The sequence below is a fragment of the Leopardus geoffroyi genome, chromosome C1 (assembly GCF_018350155.1).
Source record: "Leopardus geoffroyi isolate Oge1 chromosome C1, O.geoffroyi_Oge1_pat1.0, whole genome shotgun sequence".
NCBI classification, from domain to species: domain Eukaryota; kingdom Metazoa; phylum Chordata; class Mammalia; order Carnivora; family Felidae; genus Leopardus; species Leopardus geoffroyi.
The window spans coordinates 196,898,227-196,916,383 of record NC_059328.1 but is presented as its reverse complement, the minus strand read 5'-3'; the positions used below and the strand labels follow the sequence as shown (position 1 = coordinate 196,916,383).

At 34.8% G+C, this 18,157-nt stretch overlaps 1 protein-coding gene across 6 annotated transcripts in view; it reads left to right on the top strand.

Moving 5' to 3' along the window:
* ERBB4 (erb-b2 receptor tyrosine kinase 4) overlaps window positions 1-18,157 on the top strand; it is a 1,138,739-nt gene that overhangs the window by 828,554 nt on the left and 292,028 nt on the right. For all 6 annotated transcript variants that reach the window (XM_045481110.1, XM_045481107.1, XM_045481111.1 and 3 more), the window contains exons 7-12: window positions 276-417; window positions 3,946-4,059; window positions 5,467-5,593; window positions 13,602-13,675; window positions 14,577-14,667; window positions 16,882-17,081. In XM_045481110.1, coding sequence (XP_045337066.1) covers window positions 276-417; window positions 3,946-4,059; window positions 5,467-5,593; window positions 13,602-13,675; window positions 14,577-14,667; window positions 16,882-17,081 — 748 coding nt within the window. The remainder of the gene's footprint in view (window positions 1-275; window positions 418-3,945; window positions 4,060-5,466; window positions 5,594-13,601; window positions 13,676-14,576; window positions 14,668-16,881; window positions 17,082-18,157) is intronic.

The following is an 18,157-nucleotide window of genomic DNA, read 5'->3' as shown; positions in this document are numbered from 1 at the left end:
CAATAACTTTGTAGAGATGGTATATTCATTGGCACTGGAAAACCAGTTTTATAAAATTTTAGAAGTCCAAAACAAGTTAGAACTTAACACTAAGCACTTAATGACTACAAAGTGTCAAATTTTATACTTTTTGTGAAATAAGTATAGAACACATGTGTAAAAATATAAATATAATAATAAAGAATACATCCTTCTCACAAAGCTGTTACAGCAATGTTCTTTTAACAAGTTATGAAGGTTATTTTTAGATGAAGTTAATACTTGCTATGTTGCAGGCCTGCATGAATTTCAATGACAGTGGAGCGTGTGTTACTCAATGTCCCCAAACTTTTGTCTACAATCCAACCACCTTTCAGCTGGAACATAACTTCAATGCAAAGTATACATATGGAGCATTTTGTGTCAAGAAATGCCCACGTAAGTAACAAGATGAGAATAGCCAATTTAATGAGATCATCATTTAAAAACAGACAAATTTCATATACATTTATTGTATTTTAAAACTTGCAATAATATTGTTGGATATACTTGGATTTAGGTCCTATTGCTACCATTTCACAAATAAGAAAATTAAAGTTCAAAGAATTAAAGTGATTGGTCCAAAGTCTCAGCAAAGGAGTGTCATGCTTAAAGTTAGAATGTAGTGTCATTGCCTTCTAAGCTCACTGTTTTCACTATACCTCAGTGTATTTGTACATGATACTGTTTCTCAAAAAAGTGATTAGTTAAGTGGCAGCAAGCTTTGTAATGAATGAGGTCTGCTTCTAATCACAATGAATTTTTACCTAATATCATTTCTGATTACATATTTGTAATAGATTGTGTAGCATGATAGTTTTAATATCAAATCTAATCTTAAACAATAACAATAGATGTGAAGGGCATGTTGACAGATCTTTACAAAATTGATAACTCATCCTGGGAATTCCAAGTGACCAGCTTCACTTTCATCAAGAATTCAGTATAATGTATGTCTTCACGTTTGCTCCAGAGTGAGCAATGGGACATTATTTCTTCATTGTTTTACCTAAGAAAAAGAATGACTACATTTGTCCACATACTCATTTAAAAGAAGAAGGTTTTACAATCTACATCATACCGCGATTATGGTTTTCTTGTTTTGTGTCTGTGATTGAATAGGAAGTGTGAAGGACATAGGATTAGAGTGGTTATGGTTTCTGGCTCTGCCCACTTATTACTTATGTGATTTTAAATGAACTATTTAGTTTTCTGTATTCTCCTTAAGAGGTGGATAGTAATAATCATGGTTCTGTCTTTCCTAGAGTTATTATAATGATCAAAGGTTTGGGGAATAAGAATCAGAGGGACAGTATATAAAAACAAGTGTTTGAAAACAATGACAATTCTCGTCATTATCATTACATACTTTTATATTGGTTAAAAGAATAGTTATGCATATAAGCTTTTAACACCTAAATTGTGGCAAGTGGAGAACTATTTTGTGAAATTACATGCCCAGTTTCCTTAGATAACTCATAAATTTCCTTTCTTGGAATAGTTTAGGTCAATCAAATTACAGACTGATTTAAAAACACTTCAGTATTTATCTATGTAAAATTCAAATATTTGAAGGGCCCTGCTCATGAAGGATGAACCATTTTGGGAAAACAAAGACATTTAGCTTTTAAATACTGGTCCACAATCTCCAACCCAGAATTCTAACATTCAAAAATTACAGACAAATATTTTTTGCAACTCGTTTGGCTGCAAAATCTGTACCTGACTGATATGAGGGTATTTATAATTTGTATTTACTCCACTTGATATATATTGCTGTCAAACTGTAGAGGTGTTTAAATATGGGGTATTTCTGAAGACCTTGTAGAAAGGATGGCCACATAATATGCAGTGTATTCAGATGTTGCAGGCTTGGTTCTCCTCACACAGAGATTAGGTCCTTAAGGAGGAGTGTTCTCAGAATGACTACAGAAGGAGAAAGAGAAGGAAGGGAACAGGCTGCAATGCAGTGTCAACAATGTGCCTTCTGTTGTGGTGGATGCCCTCTGGTGGATGTTAACTGGGAATGCAAAGATCTTCACTGCCCGCTCCCATGGATTCATATATATCCCTCCACCGCAGACTTCCTTCAGTCCCAGACTTCCCAATATTTCTTCTCCCATGGCAAACTACTGCTCATGAGTCCATACTTACTGTAAGTCCATACTTACTGTGTGTTCCTCACAAAGTAAGTGATCATCTGAACTATCCAGAACTATGCCCACTGGTAGGTTTTTTCCTTGCCACTGTCTTTCAAGTCTGCTCCTGAGTGAGCCGCAGGGCCACTGCCATTCATTTTGAGCGGCTTGCACCCACATAGCAAACTTAATTTTTGTCTTCGTCTGTTAACTCTCACAAGTGCCCTCTTTTGGCCCCCACGCAGACATAGGTATGAGCTGAGTGAGAGGTGACAGCACGAGGAGTCTGGGCTACCTGCTTATGTGTTTACTTATGCCTCTGCCATGATTCACATCCAATCTTAAATATACTGCTTCTATCTTGGGGTGGATTCCTGTTGAACATGGCCAACATTATGACATCATGGTTCTAATAAAACCTGATTCATGGTGGGCAAATCTTTGTTTAATTTTTTTAAGTTTATTTATTTATTTTGAGGGAGAGAAAGAGAGCAAAAATGAGAGTGAGCACGAGTTGGGGAGGGTCAAAGAGAAGGAGAGAGGATCCCAAGCAGGCTTTGTGCTATTACTGCAGAGCCCTACGTGGGTTCGAACTCATGAACCAGGAGGTCATGACCTGAGCCGAGATCAAGAGTCAGACATTTAACTGACTGAGCCACCTAGGTGCCCCTGTGATGGGTAATTCTGACTAGAAGGTCAATCAATGACCCATGGTTAGGTGCTCTATCTCTACCAGGAGCCAGAAGCATATCAGGAGTTGTTTATTAAATAGCATACGATTATGTGCTACAGATTGTGTGGCTTAGCTATAGAATTGTGGAGGTCTCAATATGATTTTCCAGCTGGGACGTGCCATAACTCCACATGACTTATTTTCCCACAACAGACACTCCTACTACCGATAGCCTCTTGGGTTTTATTACCCAAGTCGCATAATTGCTTGCATCCCAGACTGAACTTGCACGATATGCCTTTCCTGATCTGAGCCCCCTTCAAGGCCAAAAGCCTTCCATACCACTGAATATTAGTCCAGAAGCAGTATTCCCAGACATGGAAGGATACTGCCTTTGAAATATAAAGTGGCCTAGCAGGTATTGTGTTTTCTCTTTATTGTGGGAGGCTTTTGATGCAACGATTTGTTCTTTTTTTGGGAGGAGACAATGTCATGGCATATTCCAGATCACTGGACCCCTAAACATTTTACCACTGTATCAGGTAATTGTATATACCTGGTTTATTTAGTATACCTTTCCTAAGATGCTGCCTTTCAAATCCCATTTTGTTTCTTCATATAAAACTAGGGAACAGTTTATATGACATTCCACTAAAAGATAGAACACATTTTAAACATTTCCTCCTGGATATGAAGTGCACTTTCTTGATCCAAGGCAATTCAACTTCAGCTTCATTTGTGCCTCATGTAACTTGAAGTATTTTTAGACTTCAAACTTGCATCATGACATGAAATGAAGTGGAACTATTGAAAAACACAAACTAAATGTCATGTAGTTTCCTAAGTCTATAAAAGAAATTCTCTCTATCTTGGGGGCAATTCAGGATGTGGAGCAGTAGTCAAGCAAGTACTAACCATTGTTAACACATGCTGCCCTTGGATTTGAATGTGGATGCTCATAGATTCTATTTCAGGCTGAGATATTTAAACGGAGATGTTTTAAGGAAAGAGACGTGTATACTACCAATGATGCTAATCATTGTCAAGCCCTAAAATACCTTAAAGTTGTTTGCTGAGCATCGCCATTATTGCTCATTTTACCTTTTTTAAAATCAGATAACTTTGTGGTGGATTCCAGTTCTTGTGTGCGTGCCTGCCCTAGTTCCAAGATGGAAGTAGAAGAAAATGGGATTAAAATGTGTAAACCTTGCACTGATATTTGCCCAAAAGGTGAGTGACAGCTGAGATTATTTTTGTCTAGAACTGGGACCTACACCAAGGTTTTTCCTTGTACTTCTTAATGGACCGGCTAAGTTCGCTTCTCTGAACACATCACTCCCATACCAAACCTTCCCTCACACACTTTCCCAGGGCTTTGAATAGTTCCCCAAAGTACTAACTGTCTCAACAGTGTGTATTATTGATTTTGAATGATCTATAGTAAATGATGCAGGTAAAATTCAGAGTTCACTTTGATAGAAACCCAGGAAAAAAGTTGTGTTTTGTTCTATATGTAGCAGATCTTAGAAGTATGCATATAACAAGGGATCACATGATTATTTTAGCATCAAGAACCCATCTTAGTCACTTGCCACTCTACGCTAAATGATCTGCTGTATATATGAAGGGGTGCAAAGGGACAAATAACATGATATTTACTCTCCAGGTCTTCAAAACTATTTTGAGAGATTATAAAATGACAAGAAAGTTTACTGTAAGTATCAAATAAATGTTTCAGATAATCCATGTCATAGAATATTAGTGGAGAAAGAAATCCCTTCTAGCTGCAGTACTCAAATTCCTCACCAGAATGAAACTTAAGTTAAGCAGGATGAAAGTAGAGTCCAAATTTTCTGAACGATATTAAGCTTTCCAAAGTATCAAAAAGTGCCTTTTAAAAGGGCAAACTTCAGACTTACTTTTAGACTACATTCTCTCTTTGTCTCTCCTCTCTCTCTCTCTCTCTCTCTCTCTCTCTCTCTCTCTCTCTCTCCCCCTCTCTCCCCCCTCACCCCCTCCACACACCCACACAAATACACATACTTTGTTTTGTTTTGTCTTTAAGTAGTGCTCAGGAAGTATAGGTAACACTCAATTTAAGAATTTAAATGTAAATACTTAAATGGCTCTTGATTCTGATTACAACTCATTTCGCTAGTACTTTTTTTAATATATATTCTTAATAAGACCCATATTTTTAAAACCACAGGTTGTAGACAATCATTAGGCCATGCAATAATTTTCCTCAAGTGATTTAAAAGTATTAAAAATGATATCTCAGAACAGATGAGAAAATAGTTGACTTTATGTGGCAAGGGCTAGTGTGGATTGTTAAAAGTTGTGTTTTAGTTATGTATGTGCTGTGTGGGTATACTGGGACTTGATATAAGATATGATTTTTATGAGTCATGGTCACTAGACTATAATGCAGGGACAATATTTTAAAGTAGGCGCATCAGTAAATGTTGCATGAATGAATGATTATTTTATGTTAGAAAACAGTTTATTTCTTATGATGAACTTTTTTTTTCCATTTTATAATTGAAAAAAAACTGTTATTTTATAATAACAATGCAATGATTTCTTGACTGAGATCAAAGTTTCTCACCTCCTTGACTGTGAGTCTTGTTTCTACAGCTTGTGATGGCATTGGCACAGGATCACTGATGTCAGCTCAGACCGTGGATTCCAGTAACATTGACAAATTCATAAACTGCACCAAAATCAATGGGAATTTGATCTTCCTTGTCACTGGTATTCATGGGTCAGTATTAAATTTTTGCAGAAAATTATTTTACAAAGTGTAGACAAAGCTTAAAGGATTCTTTAGCTTTGTCTGTTTGATTCCTTTTGGCCCAGATGAGTTCTGCCCGACATTAATGCTCCTCCCCAGCAAAGTCAAATGCCAGATTTTACCATCAGTGATAGTAAAAACCACAGTTTTGAGGTATATTCAGACTATGAGTTTAGTAACTACTTATATTTGACAATATACATTTATATATTTATTAAAATGTATTTGTAGGACATTCTCCTCAAATCTACAAATTTCAGAAAGCTTGACATATTTTTTAGATATGCTTAGGGAAACTGTATCAATGGGTACAGTGAGGAATTTCATTCAGACTCTAACTGATTAGTTCAAGGAAACATAAGTTAATATTCCTTTTTTTTTTTAAGTTTATTTATTTGTTTTGAGAGAGATAAAGATAGAGCACAAGCAGGGAGGGGCAGAGAGAGAGGGAGAGATAGGATCCCAAACAGGCTCCATGGTGCCAGCACAGAGCCCAACGTGGGACTGGAACTCACAAACCATGAGATCATGACCTGAGCCAAAATCAAGTGTCAGATGTTTAACCAACTGAGCCACCCAGGCTCCCTTAATGTTTCTTTTAAAATGTCTCTCATAGAGTGGCGCCTGGGTGGCTCAGTCGGTTGAGCGTCCAACTTCAGGGCAGGCCATGATCTCACAGTTGATGAGTTTGAGCCCTGCGTCAGGCTCTGTGCTGACAGCTCAGAGCCCGGAGCCTGCTTCAGATTCTGTGTCTCCCTCTTTCTCTGCCCCTCTCCTGCTCATGTCCTGTCTCTCTCTCTGTCTCAAAAATAAAGATAAACATTAAAAAAAATTAAAAAAAAAATCTCTCATAGAAAACAAATCAGTAAGTTGAAATTCTCTTAAACTTTTAGAAATTCTCTTTGCCTTGATGTATCTTTTTCTCTTTCCTTAGGTTAGGAAATTAGTATTATTATGCGAAATCTATTAAATGAATTTCATTTTAGCAATAAAAATTGTAACATTTTCTTGGCTCCTTCATTACAGAACCACCTGCTGATTTTAACTGGGAAAACAACCAAGTTTGTATTTTTTCAATTGTAATAAAAATGTCAATATTTTTACTTTATATTTTATCTATTTATCTATATTACTCTTAATCCCTAAATATTAGTGCTACAGGCTACAGATAAAGAATATTACTCACATATATCAATTCAAAATCTTAACTCTAAACATATATCACATCATTTCTAGAAGCAAAATAATTTAACACATCATGGATAAATGTGTCCAAATAGGAAAAGTGAGAGAAATAGAACAAAGTATTTCTTTCCATACAAATAAATTATAGTAGATCTTATTGCATAAACCATTACTTTAAAATGTAGCTTTTGATATGGGTTCATGCTAGATACTGTAATGGTATGTCCACACTTTCTGCCCCAGGTATGTTATATTCAGCCCAATGTTTACAAAATAAATATATATCATCAAGATTTCTAACTTCTCATTAAAAATGTGTAGACTTGGTTACCCTTAGCACATCCTCCTATATGGCAACAATCTGTTGGAGCTGTGTAGTTCTAGCTATTTAAAAAAAAATTTTTTTTTAACGTTTATTCATTATTGAGAGACACAGAGTGTGAGCAAGGGAGGGGTAGACAGAGGGAGAGACAAAGAATCTGAAGTAAGCTCCAGGCTCTGAGCTGTCAGCACAGAGCTGACGCGGGAATCAAACTCACAAACTGTGAGAACATGACCTGAGCTGAAGTTGGTCGCCCAACCAACTGAGCCACCCAGGTGCCCCAGTTCTAGCCATTTTGAGATGGGATAACCAAACTTACCATAGTTGCTACTGACCCTCAAACCCATTCGCATTGCTATCCTCACCTCCGTGGCCCTACTGGGTAGGAGACCTGGGTCTACATTTAAGTGCACCTATATAATTGAATGCATGTATGACATTTACTAAAACAATATATCCTCATTGTAACTATTTTCAAAAGCACATATCACCATGAATGAAAGATCATATCATGTTAACAGCATCTTCTGAGAAATAGGAAGACATACCCACTTAATTCACGTTGCCTGCTTTAACATGGGCATAATAAATGAATTGGCCTCAGGTCCATCAGTGTGGGGAAATATTTGAAAATACAATGTCATAAATTGCACTAGAAAAGTTGTTTCCGTTCTAATCAAGTGCAACATCCATCTTATACATAGTATTTTCATACTTCCTTTTGAATTCTGAAATAAAAATCATAGATAATATAGCCTACCTATATCAATAATTTTATGAAGTGATTATAATTCTCCAATTGTAATTTAAAGAAGAAATACAACAAAAGTAATGTATAATAAAATATGTATTGATAGGAAAATGCTCAGCTTCTACTTTGTAATGAAAGTTTGGGTTTATTAGAAATAAGAATAGAAGTCATTTTGTGCCAGAAGTATGGGGAAATAAAGAGCAGAGGAACAGCTGACCACTGAAATAGGTAATAAGTAACAGACATATTGTTATATGACAAGGGGAAGATGGAATTAAATATCATTGAAATAGAGGCAACATGAATACAGAATTACACACAAAGTATGATCAGCTATGAAGTTTGTGCACATGAGTCCTTAACTGGGTGGGACATTTTAAGGTTGTTCAAGACATAAGGCAAACCTCTTCTGTGAAGGAGACTTTAATTTTTTGGTGCTTGGGGTTATTACTAAAAGCCTGTAGTGTCCCCTAATCTGTTACAACTAATACACCTCTACAAATGTCCCAGCTTCCCTTCAGTAGGGTAATATTGCCCCCATTGAGAACCACAGCAATAATTCTGTGAGTATAGAAGGATAATCAAACCAACAAAAGCACCCACTGATTGTTAATCTTATAGATAAACCATGCACGGGGAGGTTTAAAAGACCATCTAGGGCAGTTCGGAATTGTTATTTTAGTTTTGGCTCCTTATGGAGCATATTTATCAAAAGACTGGATTTATACTAATTGTAAAGTGGTTTTACATATCCTGAATGACCTAACATCTAGAATAGGGTAAATATTAATAAAGAAATGGGAAAAAAGGGAAGCAGGTATGTCAAGATATACAAATATATTGCACAATAAAAAACATATATTGCACAATAGATGCCATATATTCACAAATTTATGAGAAGAATCATTACAAAATACTAGATGCATCCTGACTTTCAAGGGAAACAACCTTGCTAACTGATTCGGGTGAAAATGAATTATAGAAAATTGACTCACATGATTGAAAATATAATGGTAAACAAAACCTCTCCTAAAAAATGAGCTCAGAAAGTAAGAGTTAAATTTCCTACTTCAGTAACTTGATCCAGACTAGACTGATTTGAATCTCCACTGTAGACAATTTTACTGAGTTACGTGGCTTCCATAATATGTCAAATGCTCAGTTTCTTTTTTTTTTTTTTTTTTTTTTTTTTTAATTTTTTTTTTTTTTCAACGTTTATTTATTTTTGGGACAGAGAGAGACAGAGCATGAACGGGGGAGGGGCAGAGAGAGAGGGAGACACAGAATCGGAAACAGGCTCCAGGCTCTGAGCCATCAGCCCAGAGCCCGACGCGGGGCTCGAACTCACGGAGCGCGAGATCGTGACCTGGCTGAAGTCGGACGCTTAACCGACTGCGCCACCCAGGCGCCCCAAATGCTCAGTTTCTTATGTAAAGTTGAGAGTTGAGTTTATTAAATAAACTTCTCTGGCTGTTGTAGGGATTAAAATAAATACCTACCTTCTCTGGTTGTTGTAGGGCTTAAAAACAAAAATTATTTTTAAGTGCTTAGTCAAGTACCTGGCATATTGTAAAACATTAAATGGTACAAAAAAAAAAAAAAAAAAAAAGGAGACAGAGAGAGAGAGAGAGGAGGAGGAAAGGGGAGAGAGAAAGAAAATAACAAAGAAGGCAGTGCTAAACAAAAATCTCAATGACTATATCCAGTTTATAACACAACATACAGTGTAACAGATTATTGTGTAGACTATTGAAAAACAAATAAAGACAAAGTTATTTTCATGGCAATAAGTCATATCCCTTAGTTCAGAAGATTATTATTTCTTCTTAATAATAGTACATAGCTTGGAATATTTTAATATTAACATTATAATTAATATTGTTATGTCTCAACTATAATATATAAGGGATTTCCAGGACAAATATATATGTGATATGTGATAGTTCTCATTCCCAGTCTCATGCCAGTATGAAACATATATTCTGAAGCCTTTCTCTTAATCTTAGGAAAGTACTGATAAAAAGTTAATTCAGTAAGCCTAAGACATCTTATAAACGTATAGGCATTATGTGTATTCATGCATACAATGTGTGCATGTAGAGAGACTTTAAATGTGCGTAACATGGAGTCCTTTATGTAAAAACCTTCTAGTAAATTAAAGACATGTTTTCCCTCAATTCCTATTACCTTCAATCTTCCCTCTCTCTCTCTCTTTTTTTTTTTAATTTAAATTCATGTATGCTTTGGGTAAAATAGCTAAGGTATTTCTTTAAACTAATAGGTAAGGGGTGCCTGGGTGGCTCAGTTGGTTAAGCGGCCGACTTCGGCTCAGGTCATGATCTCATGGTCCGTGAGTTCAAGCCCGTGTCAGGCTCTGTGCTGACAGCTCAGAGCCTGGAGCCTGTTTCAGATTCTGTGTCTCCCTCTCTCTGACCCTCCCCCGTTCATGCTCTGTCTCTCTCTGTCTCAAAAATAAATAAATGTTAAAAAAAAATTAAAAAAAATAAATAGGCAAAAATCATAACTAAATGAGATTATACTTTTCAGAAACAAGTTTCTGCAATAAGTAAGCTTACTGTCAATTTGTCAATTAAAATTTTAACGTTTATTTATTTTTGAGACAGAGAGAGACAGAGAGAGACAGAGCATGAACGGCGGAGGGGCAGAGAGAGAGAGGGAGACACAGAATCGGAAACAGGCTCCAGGCTCTGAGCCATCAGCCCAGAGCCTGACGCGGGGCTCAAACTCACGGACCGCGAGATCGTGACCTGGCTGAAGTCGGACGCTTAACCGACTGCGCCACCCAGGCGCCCCTAAAATTTTAATATATAAAAGAACTCAATAAAGTTTTTTTTTTTTTTAATTTTTATTTATTTAGTTTTGGGAGGCGGGGCTGAGAGAGGAATAAAGAGAATCCAAGCAGGCTCCTACTCAGCACAGGGCCTGATTCGGGGCTGGATCTCATGACCGTGAGATCATGACCTGAACCTAAATCAAGAGTTAGGCGCTTAACTGACTGCCCCACCCAGGTGTCTCAAGAACTCAAGAAACTTAATTGGCATTTTTATAGCACGATAGTGCTATTGCCAGAAATAGACTAGGCACTCTTGCTCTTTTATTTAGAATGGGAACCACAGGCAAACCTGTGATCAGTGTTATCCATAGGAATGTTCACCTTCCATCTTTTGTCATGTTTGACAATGGTCATGTGCATGTACTTAGAGTAACAAAATGCTCACCAAATAAGCATGTTCATGCTGTGTCACAATGAGACACAGACATGAAGTGCTTAGATAATACAGTATCATGATGATAAACAATGGAAAAGAGATAATGGGTTTAGTGAAAAATAAAGCAATTTCAGTGGAATTGTTAAAATATGTTTCTCTCTATCCTGAGCTTTATTTTGGGTCACCAAATACAATGACAGGGTGGACATAATGTTCTTTCACATGGCTCTGAATTTAGCTAGGGAATTTCTTGATTTTAAAGCACTATGGATTTCAAGTGGCTATAAGATGCAACTCCCTGTAGGTAGTTTGAAGTTGGTAAGTAGGATTCTGTCAACTTATTTTATGAGAGTCCTGAATCCCTCAAATTAAGTATATAAAATTTCTGTGGTCCATTGGGCTTCATATGAACATTCCAGAACTCATTTCACTCCTGGCAACTTAGAAGTGTTCTCAGTATAGGTTTGGACTGACCCCATTATTGTGTGCTTGCCCTGAATTTTGAGTGTTTCTCAATAAAGCCAAGATATTTGATTATATGACCAGAGCTGTTCTATACACTGCCTTCCATCAGAGAACAAATGTTGAAAGCTTATTCTACTGCAGATCTGATACGTCTACGTACAGAAGTCTTTGCACATTAAAAAATGGTAACAACAAGATTTTTCCCCCATGGTGAACTAATTTTTTGGCTTCATATTCAGCAAAAGCATAGTTATTCATTCAATGTATCTTCATTTATAAATAGAACAAGTTTACCAGAACATTTAATTTAGACTTTAAGCTTTTGAGAGACATTCATATCACATTAAGGAAAATCTTAATTATGTGTGAGTTATGGGGGAAACTACAGTGTTTCTCCAAGCCTTCCATAACACTCCCCGTTAAACTAGTATTACATTGTGTCAATTGCACTTCTTAGTTTGAAACTGTTTTTAATCAAGCAGAGTTTCTGTAGTTGCCTGTTTGTTTGTTTGTTTGTTTTTTAAGATATAGGATGCTTCGTGGTATAGGAGCATACCCAGATGAACCAAGTGAGAGAGCCAGTACAATGGGGTTCCAGAGATCAAGGTTACTGGAGCTAATAGTGTTTTTAAGGCTCTAATGCTAAGATGAATAAATGTCTGTAGGTTCAGACTCAGATTCCTAAGATAGACCATATGCCTATCTGTTTGTGGAGCACCTTGATTGATAGCCCTATTAAGGCTGCATCCAATATATCACTCTATCCAATTGCTTACTCCCCAAATAAAAAAGAAGGTTCTCAAAGATGTAAAACAACAGATGTACCCAGCAAGAATAAAACTCATTTGATTGCTACAGGTGGATACATGCTTCTAAGAAAACCTGTTCATTGTTCTTAGATTTGCTTTCTTTTTTCTTTTCTTTCTTTCTTTTTTTTTTTTTTTTTTTTTTTTGAGAAGTGGTCAATGAATATAATTTTTCTCTGAAGGGTATATAGTGATATGAGGTCTCTACTTGCCCAGGATTTCCAAGGTTGTCTTTCAAAGTAATAAAACTTAAAAATAAAATGTATTCCTTAAAACAGCATAAGGTATTACTTGAATTACTGAGAAATGTTTGGTATTGTGTTTATGTTTAAGATTCAAGTTTGTAATTATTTTGAATGTTCAGTATACTATACATGAAAGGCATCTTCCTAAGAAGAAAACTTCTGAAAAAATCCATTAAATATTTAATTTTAAAAGGTATCTTATGTTCATATTTTTAAAATCCTGGGCATCTATATATCAATAACATTAATTGCCAAAATATTTTTATGCATTAGGAAATGGTATTTTTTAAATCTCCAAAATTTACACCTTTGGGATATTATTAAATTTGTTATAAATTTTATTTCAGATGTTAGTATGATTCATAAATATGGAAGCAAATATTTCCTGTTTTTATGAAAGCAAATATGAATAACCCGGATAAGAACAAGACTGCTCTAAATAATCCTTATGAAGAGTAACTTTCATACAATGTTATAAAAATTCACTAACAAATGTAAGGATACAGCAAAAAAGAAAAATTTGACTTCATTTTTTTTTTAATATCCATTTAATGAAATTGTAGGTGCTGTTAGCAATTTAGAATGCTTTGAGGAGCCCAAAAGGCAGTTGTTCTCACCATAAGTTATTCACAGAGTGTATTTTTCCTAATTAAGAACAACCTTAAAAGGCAAAATTAAATAAAATTGTTTATAAATGGATTTGTTCTATTTGGAGACTTCTTTAGGATAGTCAACCTGGACCATTCGCTAGGTCTAGAAGAGCCTTCAACAAAGAGCTCATATCATCAAAAAGGTCCTCAAAGCACCTTTTAATCCTTCTCCCTCTGTAGTGTGGAAAACTGGACAAGACATTGCTAAGCTTTCTACTGCTACTTAAAATTGAATTTGAGTGCAATAACTATAGTCACAATTTCTTACATTTTCACTCCTTTATGTAATTTAAAATCTGGCTGTGTCTCTTCTTGATTCGCTAGGGACCCTTACAATGCAATTGAAGCCATAGACCCAGAGAAACTGAATGTCTTTCGGACCGTTCGAGAGATAACAGGTAAGTTTTAAAAGCGTGATTGCTGTGCTAGGAACTCTGTGAATGTTAGTGTTTTGTTGAAAATATTACATGATATTGAAATCAACTTATTTTCAAGGCCAATTCTAATTTTAAACATGCATGCTATTTGAAATGTTATCTGTGCACATTTGGAAAGCCCATGGAATTTATAAAATAAAATATCCTTGAAATTTTTACGTTACTTTTTTGTTGTCAACTGGTCTTTGAATCCATGTTTTGCTATTTAGTTTTCACAAGTACTGTTGGGCTCGGATGACATGGAGTGCTCATTTAGCACATATTTTATTGAGCACCTAATATGTTCAGGGCTGTTATATACTAGCTGATAGGGGATTCATAGACATAAATTGGATATGAATTTATATCAAAGAATGGCAAATTAAATGAGAAAGGTTAAATATATACATGAATGCATTAGGATGCAATGTAGACAAATGGTGTTATAAGTGTAAAGTAGGAAAGGATTTCCAGAAAAATTAAAGCTGTATTTTTCTCTTTATCTAATTGGACTAAGTATTTTGATTTTAGAAAAATGTTTCAAATTAATAATAATTGAAATCTTTTAATATGTATAGTTCTATGATTCCATGTGTCTGAGAAACCTAGATTTTTGGCTCATTAGTTTGATATTCATTATATGGAGAATTATTGGCCCGGGAATTTTGAGTAAGGCCCTCAATCTTGGAAGAAGAAATAGGAGATAAAATGACTCAAAATAGGAATATTGAGTGTTTTTATTTTTACCTCCTATCTTTCAATACATTTTAACCATATTTCAAGAATAATCAGTATTAAATATGGTTACTAAGGCATTGATATTCTGAGTTTTTTTGTTTTGTTTTGTTTTGTTTTGTTTTGTTTACTGCCCTTATCTTTTTAGGTTTCTTGAACATACAGTCATGGCCTCCAAACATGACTGACTTCAGTGTTTTTTCTAACCTGGTGACCATTGGTGGAAGAGTACTCTACAGGTGGGTATATATATGTTCAGAGATACAAGTATTTCATATTTCAAAAGTAGCATCATGCATACATATGTCACAGTTTCAGCCTCCTTTATTTTATTTATTCCACAAATGTTGGGTTTCCAGTTTTAATTCCAAAGGTAAGCCTAATGATAAATCCCCCGACTGCGCTTCACAGTATGGACGATACCAAATAAATAAACAAATAAATAAGGTATGCAGAATAAACAGTTTGAGTTTCAACTCCTTATCACTTAAAACAATTATTAGTGTTTTGTAGGATGGAGTAGATAATAGAACCCCATAAAATCAAATGTTTTTATTCCAAACGTGTTATTATAACTAAAAAGTGGCATTGGATGACTTGGGACTGGCTTACATGTGTGGGTGACACATGCTGTTTTACCAGAAGGCTCTTGTTCTGTTTCTGGTGCCAGCGTTTGAACCATGCATCACAGGGCTGATATTTCAGGATTTGGCTCACCAGTCTAAGTGCAATGCAGGTTAAAAGTGGACAGAACAATCAGGGCTCAGAAGGACACTGTTCTAAAGGCCCAATATCAATATTTTTATTCACATAGTAAAAATGAACGAGTTAATATTTATTAAGGCACTGCTTTATTTTATTTCAGATTTCATCTGTATGAGATTCTTATTTATGAACAGTTAAAAGTTGACTTACATTAAAGGATTTAGTTTTTTCTGCTTAAAAAGGAAAGATGCCTTATTTCAATATTATCATCAAATATTCTGTAATAATATTTCTCAGAAATATTATTGAATTTTGCTATTAAAACTGGTATATCTGTAAGAGGTTTTACACTATAAAGGGGAAAAGTACTTAATAAAAAAGCATAGTTGAGAGATACAGTCTATTCAAATGCTATATGCAACCAACTTTTATTATCTGTTGAGTCAAATGTTAAAAATCTGTCAAGCATTATTCACACTGTAATAAACAGCACAAGATGAGAGCACAGATTTCAGAGAATGAATTACATCTCAGTTGAATATGCACATACTAAGTATATATATATATATATATATATATATATATATATATATATATACATACACATATATATATCAGCTTATTTTCAAGGCAAAAATATATATGGATATATATATGGATATGGATATAAGAATATATGTATATGTATATACATGTATAATGTATAATATCTGTGTGTGTATACACACACACACACACACACACACACACACACACACATACATGCATGGAAAAACTTCTGAGCTGAGTTGACAGCAAAGTATATTTAGATTTATAAATAAAACAAAAGGGGACAGCTTTGATCTCCAAAATGTAAAATATTGTTCATTAGTTGATTTAAATGTGGGAAACACATGATTCTTTAGAGAATGGAAAAGGAACTTAATTACAAAATGTGGGCTATGTTAAAACAATTTCCTTGAAATGATAATTTGTTTCCACACTACAGTTGTTACTTAATTTTTAGAGATGCTTTCCCCAGTTGTCCAAGCCTTCTGAGTATTTTTTTTAACTTTTAGCTTAATTTCATTCTTCTTTTCAATTTTTAATGTCCCTTATCCTTACTTATACATTCTTCAACTATTACAATTACACTTTGGTTTCTGAAGTATAAATTAAAGCTAAATATCTGTGGTCATTCTCTGCAATATTTACCCTCTGAAAGCATATATAAATTTATTAAATAGAGTAGAATTAAGGTCTTACTTTAGGTAGATGAAAACTCATTCCATAAACATTTATTAATTATTTAGTATTTTTAGTTTTATTTATTTAAGTAATCTCTACACCTAATGTGAGACTCGAACTCACAACCCCAAGATCAAGAGCTGTTTGCTCCTTCAAATGAGCCAGCCAGATGCTCTTAATTATTTGGTTAGGGGATAGTGGGGAAAATAGTGAGCAGATATACTCGTACTAAGTATGTAAATAGATATACAGATATCATTAATATTTATACTTCCAAAATATGAACATTTTCCTTTTGGGGGTCAAATGATTACTTTTAAAACTTGGTATATAGCATGTAAATAAATAATGTTCAGGTCACAGTTTATTGATTTAATCTCTTTTTTATGATCTATTTGCATTCTTTTTGGAGTAAGATGTGACATCCTTATTTTACTTCAAGAATGTAAGTCATGGCCAGAAAATATTTATTAATATATACATATAAATATTGTTCTGTTCTCCCCCCTCCCTCTCTTTAGTGGCCTCTCCTTGCTTATCCTCAAACAACAGGGCATCACTTCTCTACAATTCCAGTCCCTGAAGGAAATCAGCGCAGGAAACATCTATATTACTGACAACAGCAACCTATGTTATTATCATACCATTAATTGGACAACACTCTTCAGCACTATCAACCAAAGAATAGTGATCCGGGACAACAGAAAAGCTGAAAACTGTAGTAAGTACATTATTTGGATGTTAAAACAGAAACTTTGAACATTTTCTCCCATTTTATGTTGGACCAAACACTTAAAAATAACTGATACAAGATTGTTTCCCTCTTTTTCTCAACCTTTAAGAAGGGGGGTAGTTAATCAGCATAGGGTGACTTTTTATAATCTATTGAATATTTTTATAACATACTGCGTGCTTCCGAATCTTGCCCAATCGTAAGAACCTTCCTGTGGAGACTTAGATTCAATAGATATAAATGGAACTGGGGCTTTTAAATATTTAACAAGCATCCTGGGTAATTCTTTGGACGTGATCAGTTTGTGGAAATCTGCCCTACTGAATTTTCTGTTTGCTTTTTGGTTTCAGTGAATTTGGTATCATGGGATAACAGACTATTTACTGTTTGGGGGGTGGTGGCAAAAATGCAGATGTGCTCTGAAATGTGTAAAACAGGCTGTTAAGAAAGTTCATTTCATAAATGCATTTCTGTAGCCAGTTCATTGTTTCTTTTTTACATTTATTTTGCCACTTACTGATTCACTCCATCATTTCTTTGTTACACAGAAGCAAATAATGTTTTCATGGATACATAATGATACATTCCTATCTTAAACTTTGATATTTCAATGATTAATATTTAATTCTTCTGTGTGTTTCTACTAAGTACTATTTTCTTCTACATCCTACAAGCGCCACTGCTAAGCATGTGTGTCTGCCTTACTTATGATAAATATCAAATAAAAAGACTCAGAATTTAGATGATCTGTTACAAATACGTATACTTACTGTGGTCATAATGCATCAGTCCTTTTAAAAATCACAACCCCTAAGAAACGTTTTGCTATTGGATGTTGTCTTATTGGTTTGGTCTGACCATTGGAACAGTCACAAAGGTATATTTATAAGTGAGTGAATAGTAAAGGACATTTAAAAAAATATGAACTCTTAAGAGGCTTATATATTTCAGTTTACCAGGTTAAATAATGACTTTACTTATGAGTACCCCACCTTGTTTCTGAAAGTGTTTAAGGCAGTTCAGGGTGGCAAAATTCATAAAATATGACATAATTTGTGAGGAAC